The following is an 8,552-nucleotide window of genomic DNA, read 5'->3' as shown; positions in this document are numbered from 1 at the left end:
AAAAGGGTGGGGGGGGGATCTTCAATGCAAGCAAAAAAAAAATGTGGTAGCACGACTGTGTACATACCGTCTCCATTTTTGAAGATAATGCCCACATGATCATATTTGTCCTTATACATCAGCCACAGAGGTTTCATTTTGGAGTCCATGAACTTACACTTGTCTGCACTGAAACAAAAAAGATTAGCATCAAGAAACGACACACTCGTACACAAATGGTTGCGAAACAGGCTTTGTTTTCGCTTTCTGGTAACTGCTTTTACGTGACTTATATGCAATGCACCTGATCATTTAGCGGGATTACTGAATTAAAATGATTGCTTCTGTAACACTGCATCATGTCGTAGATTCAGTAACAGCTTAAAAACCTAAAACGACCAATGAAACCTTAAAAAATGCATAATGAGAGGTTATTTAAAAAGCACAATCATTCCAGTTATCGCAAAATCTGCATTGCTAAATAACACCATCTGTAGGATGTTAACCAAAGAAATATCATTTGTTAACAAGAGCTGACGCAACAACCTCTAAAATCTCTCAAGATATGTTATTTTATATTACATATTAACTGTATTTAAGAGACTTTATTATAAATCTACTTTATTAACATGCATGTCAATGGTACCATAGTTCACACAGCACGATGCTTGGGTTGAGAGGGGAGACGACATCCGAAAGCGCCTCCATGTAAGTGTCCTGTTTGATGCACACTTTCATGTCCTCTGTAGTCTGTATCCTGGTTGCCTTCTGACTGCCTGATTTCACAAAGTCATTGAGAGCCTTCATTTTATTCAGAGCCTCATTCTGTAGGAGACAGAGATAAGAAGTATATACTGTAAGTACATACAAATCCATATGCACACACATTAAATTTGGAGACAAAACTGGACTGAATTAAAGCAGTATGCATTTAGCATGGTGTGATAATCAATATTTGAGAAGGCATGTAAAAACAGTTGCAAACTTTGAGCAGCGTAGTGCAGTTCCCCTTCCTTCCAGTGGTTTGGCTATTATTAAACATTCAAAAGAAGACGAGTTCTGAGCACAGTCACTGTGGAACTGCTGCTGCAAAGAAAAACGTATTCCAGCACCCTTGTGCTTGCTTGCTATATTTATACACGTACATTTATGTGCCTGAACGAACTGGCGAACTGGCGTTTCTTACAAGAAAATGCACAACGCAATGTGACAATTACCAGAACGAGTAACTGAGAAAACAAGTCAAGTGCTAAATTTGGGTCCCAAGTGTCAAAAAGGGCCCCGGAAAGCAAAATGCAAAAAAAAAACAAGTAGTTCACATTAGGTTAATAAAGATGCATCACAGTATATATGCAAAAAAAATAAGTGCTAGAAAAATTTATTTGCTTTTCACATAAGGAATAAATGCAACAAACCTGCTTCATCAAGCTCTTGATGAGAAAGATGCTCCCACGACAGTACGCCTCCAGTATAAGTCCAAATCTCAAGCTGACTGAGGGCACATGCATTTCTGACCTTTAGAGAAAGCAAAAACAAAGCCTAAATTACACTGAAAGGAATGAGGGCGCATTGCTGTAGAGCACTATAAGAAGATGGATTTATACCTAAGGTGCCAAAACAAGAAGTGACCTATTTTCTTGTTGGCCAGGGCTCTCTCAAGCAAGAAACAGGTCAAGTCACAATCCAGGTAGGATTCATACTTCAGAACCTGCACCAGTTGCAAGAGGTACTGAAAGAGCTCATCATTACTGTTGAGAAAAAAAAAACCACATTAAATGAGAAATTACATATGAGCCGTTTTTAACTTGAATAAAGATGAATTTGCATATAAATCCCTCGTAAATATTCAATTCAGACAAGGCTCTCTTGAAATGCAAATTAAACATTAATAAAATTAATTATTGAAATTATTAATAAAATACCTGCAAGTGCTTATTTGAATGTCTCTACAAATGTTAATTGTTAAATGTTTTTTCTTCCGATTATGACAGAGCCTGTGCAGACATCCCTGCTACTTTTTTTTTTAAAAAGCTCTCAAGAGCAGGTGTTGATTATAGAGGCAGTGCCACCCACCGCAAGATCCTGAGGCAGCGGATGGTGAAGGAGCGGACATGAGGGTCAGGGAAACTGTAGTCCAGAAGTTCTAGAGCATGTATAGCAGGCAATTCTGGCCATTTCCGTAACAAACCAACCATCTGAGAAAAGAAAAAAATACACTGAGAGAGAGTGTAGAACAGCCTCACAAGTCATAAAGTTTGAAAGAAAAGCGCTCTGGGTGGTGTTAAAGATGTGTGAGAGATGTGGTATAATGAGCAAATCAATCCTGAAGAAGGAAACTGAAACAATGTTGTCAGTTATTCTTTTAATATTTCATTTAATTTAGAAGTACTTTTACTTTTTTATTTTCAAAATAATATATATATAATAAATATAATAAATAAATAAATAACACAAATGACATGAAATAAAAGGATAAGTGTTTTTATTTATGTAATCAATTATTTTGTTTTGCTTTTTTGACCATTTACCTGCAAAAACAAGTAAAATAAATGCATATAAAAATGTAAATGTCAAAAGTAGTACATCAGATGTAGGCTACAAGGAATTGTTCAATTATTTTAAATGTGCCTTTTATATGGTATTCCTTGAATAATTAACCCTTGTGTCATGTTCCGGTCAATTTGACCAAGAGAAGATCTTCATTTGACCGAAAATGATCACATTGGACCTCAGAGTGAATGTTGCCAAAATTGCCATTGACAAAAACAATTGAATCCAGGATTTGGGGATTATATAGCATAATGAGAGATTTACAAGCAATTTTTAAAAGGCTGGTCATTTTTGACACAGGAACACCAGAGTAGATAAATTTTTTTTTTAGCAAAGCGAAAAGGTTACATTTTTCAATGTCTAAAAATAATCATATCCCGAGGAACTAGTGGTTCAACATACCTGAGCCACGTCCTCGTGTTTGTTCCACTTAGTGATGAGGAGGAGTTTGGGGAGGCTCTCCGGGTATCGCTGCCTCACCTCTTCACGTAACTTCCACAGAAGCTCCTTCTCATCCTCAAAGAACTCTGTGTAGTTTTTATTGTCCACAATCTCTCTCAGTTTCAGGTGCTGAAAGAAGTTTATTAAAGTCGTTTTAATGCTTTCGGCTCTAGTGATATGAATCAATCATTGGAAAACGTTCAATGCTTCAGCAAACCACAACTCTTAACAGTGCTGTAGAAACACAGGCCCTAATGTACAGTGGGTACGGAAAGTATTCAGACCCCCTTAAATTTTTCACTCTTTGTTATATTGCAGCCATTTGCTAAAATCATTTAAGTTAATTTTTTTTCCTCATTAATGTACACACAGCACCCCATATTGACAGAAAAACACAGAATTGTTGACATTTTTGCAGATTTATTAAAAAAGAAAAACTGAAATTGACTGACATATATGCATGTTTCTTGTCTAACAGACCAATAGATTTTATTTCTTACCTCTTCTTTTGTAGCAACAACTTTTTCACCGTTCATACCCAGCTCATTTAGCTGAAAACAACAGAAGATAATGACTGAGCATTTATATGTCATTTCAATGAAACGTACAGACATTACGAGAAGCGTGCAAGTATTAAGGAGAACCACAAAAATGCACCTTTTCAATTGGAGGATAATACAGGGGGTGTGGTCTGATGTTGGGAAACCGAATCAGGAGACCAGCCGTGCTGTCAATGTTTGGATTTTTCTCCACAGTGCCCATAGGATTCAACAAATCCCCTTTATCATCTAAAAATAAAACAACTGAGCTGTTAAAACCTTAATTGAGGTCCCTAATCCTGATATGAAATAACCAAAAATAACTATTCAAAATAAGACTTAACAATACTATAAAATCACTCCTGTGATTTGCAGAATTCCTAAAATAACTCAACCAAAGGTCATGCCAAAAGAAGCAGCTGTAAATAGCATAAGCTACTGTTCATTTTAAAGTACCTGGGACTGATGGCCATGTGGAAAGGGAAAATTCTCCAGTTTTTAGCTGGTCCTTGTAGTCAAACACCATCGTGTTAACCCAGGCCAACGGGCAGTCCTGTGGAAGGAGGGATCATTTGGAGGTTTATTAACCATATTGGCATTACACAATAGTCATTTAATGTGGGAGAGGTGATATTGTCATCTAAACAGTGCTGTACACTAATGCCTCTGTTGTGGGAGGTGACAATTCAACTGACTAACCAAATATTCCAGCCACAACAGCAGTGATTTCCAATATACCCATAAAACAGACCTAATACTTCCTGTGTATGATTGAAAATGTAGTCCAGTTGTCAAGCGCTTCTATTTGTGCAGACAGAGATTACTGCAATCAATAGTATTTTTAGAAGCGCTGTTTGTGAAAATTGTGTTGTTTGTTAAGAGATTCAAAACAAATAAAATAAAAGGTAACAGTAACATGTTAAAAAATAGATCAATAAAAGCTGGCTGCAAATAGCTGCCCATTTTAACAATATTTAACTAAAAATGGTTTAAATTCTAACCCAGTTCAATTCCACATATCAATTCAATGTTGCCTAAGTCGACATAGTAACAGTAAATATAAATACATGTTTTTAAATCTTAAATATGATTCAGAAGAAATTATTTATACATTATTTTAATTTATTTTAATAAATTAAAAGATTATTGTAAATAAAATTTTATAAAATAATGTATAATTCATAAATTATAAAAATACATTTTATAAAATGTTTTTTTTTTTAATGAAATGATTATAATATAAATTTCAAATACTACATTTACATGTGAAAGGCTAGAGATAAACAATTGGTAAAAGAAAAAAATTATAATCCAATTTATATGAATTCAGTATTGCCTAAAGCTACATAGTAACAGTATATAGTATATTTTAATAATATTTATTAAATATATCATATTACATTATTTAAATATATTTTAAAATCTTAAGTAATTTCAGAAATTATTTTATAATCAATTTAAAAAATAATCTGAAATAATTTAATTGATAATTAATTAAAATTAAATGATTTTTATAAAATAATTTACATTTAATTTAGAATTGATTATTAATATTTTAAATACAATTTCATAAAAAATACAACTCATAAAGAATAAAGACTACAGAATAATTTACATAATTAAAAATATAATTTGATAGGGTTTTTATTTCTATTAACCTGCATCTACAAGTGAATATTTAATCAGAATCTAGAGATAAACAATACATTTAAATTTCAAGATGGTCAAATATGGGTTTCCAGCAGAACTAGTACAATGCGAGCATAACAGTAGGAGACTCTTTTTTTTTTTCTCTTTATGTCTCACACCCATGTGGACTTCTTCTCTAGTTCGCTGAAAGAGAAGTAACACTGAAAGCAGAAGTGGATGCATTGGTGTTGCCAACATCAGCCCACCATACACACACACACACACTTTGACACCTGGGAATTTCAACACTGCGCCTTCAGTTGACACCGCACGCTATATGACAGAGACCGGGCCACGAAAAGGTGTGCTGGTGAGTTCTGATTTGACATAAAGTAGCTGCTCTGTCCTAATATTTAACTTGGGTTACTCGCATTGAGCAGGCAATGGACCACAACATCCTGTTATGAGGGTTTAAATAATGTTACATCATGCTGACTATACTACCAATAGTGTGTTTTGTGTTTTTGACTTGGAAACAACATTCACTGTGAACGTGTTCAGCAGCCATGAATGTCAAACCCTCCAAGCATAGCATCTGTTAGGTGTCTCATCTCTCTTCAGTAAGTGTGTTGGTTGCTAAGTGACTTGTTTGCTGTTGAAATGAACTGAAACATACCGCTCTTTTGTTTTTCTTCTTGGTAGGACGCTTTTTGGTCTTCTCGATGACGCCGTAGAGGGCAAAGCAGAGGCAGCTCATTCGAGGCAGGTCACTCACGCCGATGTCAAACACTAGTTTCTGGTCCCATACGGGTTCAGAGCAAACACTGACCTCATTACTGGTCACCACTTTGCACAGGAGCTCACTGCCATGGAAGAGGCCAGCCTGAACCACCAGCTGAGAGAAAGATAATGATTGCAGAGCTGGAAATTAGTCCCAAATCTGCCTTAAAGACTACAGTTTTAAGAAGAAGGAACTTACTTTCAATTTTCTGAAAATAAAAGAATGTATGAATGAATGAAGTGAGTAAAGTATGAGGAAGTAAATGAGTGTCTGGCATAAAAAGCATGTTGAGTAACTTGTTACGCGGGACAGTTGTCACAAGAAATAAATGTTTTTCTCTAGCAGTGGTTTCATTTGTTCAAAAAAAAAAAAAAAAGTTTAAAACCTTCTTAAATTAAAAGAACTATATTCTTATCATTTCTAATTATAAAAATGTAATGTTTGTGAACTCTATCCTCCAAACTTAAACTTACAATATAATCATATTTTTAATATTATTAAAATAATAAAGATAGATTTTAACTGAAAGTTTGAACTGTGTCCTCAGGACAAGTGCATTTTTCATAAACACACATTTTAAATGTTTTCATTTTATACAGTTGCTTGATGGTTTGGTACTTTTGTAAGCCACATTTTATACATAATTTCTTTCATAATTGTTTTACTATTTAAAGGCATTCCCTTTGTTTCAACTTTCACAATATAATATGACAAAAGATTAACATATTAAAGAAACTGTATATTTTTTGTGAACAATAATGATGGAAACGTTTAAAGGAACACTCCACTATTTTTGAAAATAGGCTCATTTTCCAACACCCCTAGAATTAAACAGTTGAGTTTTACCGTTTTCGAATCCATTCAGCCAATCTCCGGGTCTGGCTGTAGCACTTTTAGCTGTAGCATAGCATAGATCATTGACTCTGATTAGACCGTTAGCATCTCGCTCAAAAATGACCAAAGAGTTTCTATATTTTTCCTATTTCCTATAAGGTTTTTGACGTTTGACAATAAAATGCTTTGTCATGCAAACATATTTAACATCGTCCACCACTGCAATAATTGTTCCTAAGGCTAAATGAGAAAAAAAAAATCGAACTGTTTCTCATGAATGTTTTAAAATAGAAACAACCGTTCAATGTTGACTTCTCCGACAAGCAAAAAAGGAGATGCAAGTGGTGAACATAAGCAACAGTGCTGGCCTTTTCTAAGAATCTAGGCTCAAGAGAGAGTCGTAAAGCCAGATAGTCACTCCCCACTTCCTGTTTTGATGTTTCACTTAACCGCTTCTGATGAATTATGGGAAATATGTGGTCAGGGTCACATGACCACAGTGTTCATGATTTCACCCCTCACTACCTGCACACAGTTGAAACGCTAAACAACATGGCACTCACATTCTACTAACAATATACAAATGCAGATAAACAAACAAACAAGTAAACAAAATAAGCAGTTTTACCTTCATGCCTTCATCTGCATTCACTCGGCTGCCCTGTAGAAGGTATATATAGAAAGGCTCATGGATAGACCACAGCGAAGATGTGTTTTGCTGTTAAGAAAAAAAAAAGTAATTTAACATTTTAAACATTTTCTTCATCATATGTTTCTATTTTCATTGCAAGCTAACAAACAAATGTGCAAGCATGCTTCAGTTACAGAGAAACCAAAACCAAACAACAGAATGAGGAACTAACATGAGTGTGAATCTAATGTTGTGAAGGTAAACCAAGCAGTTCGTTTTGGTTCAGTAACATCTTTCATTAAATGGTATATCACATACATCAGACAACCACAGGAGAAATGTACATACTTGGTAGTGTTGGGGAAGTTGATTTGAAACAGCTACCTGATTAAAATTGTAGTTAGCTACACTGCAAGCAGCTAGTGAAATAGATTATATTGAAGCTATTTTAGGGTGAAATATCTTTATAATTGCATAACTGTAATGATACAGGCTACAATTAATTTTTTTACAACATTTATCTGCAACAAAAACAATGAGGATCTCAAATAAAATGGCTGCATTAAATTTATTAGATAAATATAGCGTATACATTTACACTAAATACAACAACAAAAAAAGAAAACACCTTTATTTATATGAAAAATGGTGAGAAGCAGCAATATTTAACTAGAATATTAATTAAATTAAAAAAGGCAAAGGGATGTCCGTTCAGTGAATCATTACTTAACCAGTCTATTTAAATAAACTCTCCAAATGAACAAATTCACTACAAAGAAACATTTTATGTTACAAACATTAGCAATGAAGCGTTTTGTCACTATATACTTGTTTGTTGGAAAATGTCAAACCAGTATCGCAAAAAAAAACTATTTTGCGATTTTGTTTGAATTCAGACGACATGATTTGTAGGGCTGTGTATCACCAGTCACGATACGATATGTATCACGATACAGAGGTCATGATACAATACGTATCACGATACAGGACTGCACTGAATTTCACCAAAGCAGAATTTAGTAAAACAGCTGTTTATTAAACACTGCATACTATAGTGCCATTTCTAACTATTGGCAGAGCAGGCAGTTGACCTCTGCATTATGAAGGGCCTCCATAACTGTACCACAGTACAATATAGGTAATGGCATATGTTTCATGTTTACATTGG

General features: G+C 34.4%; 1 protein-coding gene across 5 annotated transcripts in view; it reads right to left on the bottom strand.

The window, feature by feature from the left end:
* The window catches only part of LOC107708832 (phosphatidylinositol 4,5-bisphosphate 3-kinase catalytic subunit delta isoform-like), a 25,525-nt gene that overhangs the window by 6,227 nt on the left and 10,746 nt on the right, over nt 1-8,552 (bottom strand). For all 5 annotated transcript variants that reach the window (XM_016513163.1, XM_016513165.1, XM_016513167.1 and 2 more), the window contains 11 exons: nt 7,382-7,471; nt 5,815-6,033; nt 3,966-4,062; nt 3,628-3,758; nt 3,471-3,521; nt 2,932-3,099; nt 2,053-2,174; nt 1,584-1,727; nt 1,395-1,494; nt 626-804; nt 68-168 (listed from right to left, as the gene is read on the bottom strand). In XM_016513163.1, the coding sequence (XP_016368649.1) occupies nt 68-168; nt 626-804; nt 1,395-1,494; nt 1,584-1,727; nt 2,053-2,174; nt 2,932-3,099; nt 3,471-3,521; nt 3,628-3,758; nt 3,966-4,062; nt 5,815-6,033; nt 7,382-7,471 (1,402 nt within the window). The remainder of the gene's footprint in view (nt 1-67; nt 169-625; nt 805-1,394; nt 1,495-1,583; nt 1,728-2,052; nt 2,175-2,931; nt 3,100-3,470; nt 3,522-3,627; nt 3,759-3,965; nt 4,063-5,814; nt 6,034-7,381; nt 7,472-8,552) is intronic.

This window comes from Sinocyclocheilus rhinocerous, unplaced genomic scaffold (assembly GCF_001515625.1).
Source record: "Sinocyclocheilus rhinocerous isolate Xijiao unplaced genomic scaffold, SAMN03320098_v1.1 scaffold1406, whole genome shotgun sequence".
Classification (NCBI taxonomy): Eukaryota; Metazoa; Chordata; class Actinopteri; order Cypriniformes; family Cyprinidae; genus Sinocyclocheilus; species Sinocyclocheilus rhinocerous.
This window is presented reverse-complemented; position numbering and strand designations above follow the sequence as displayed.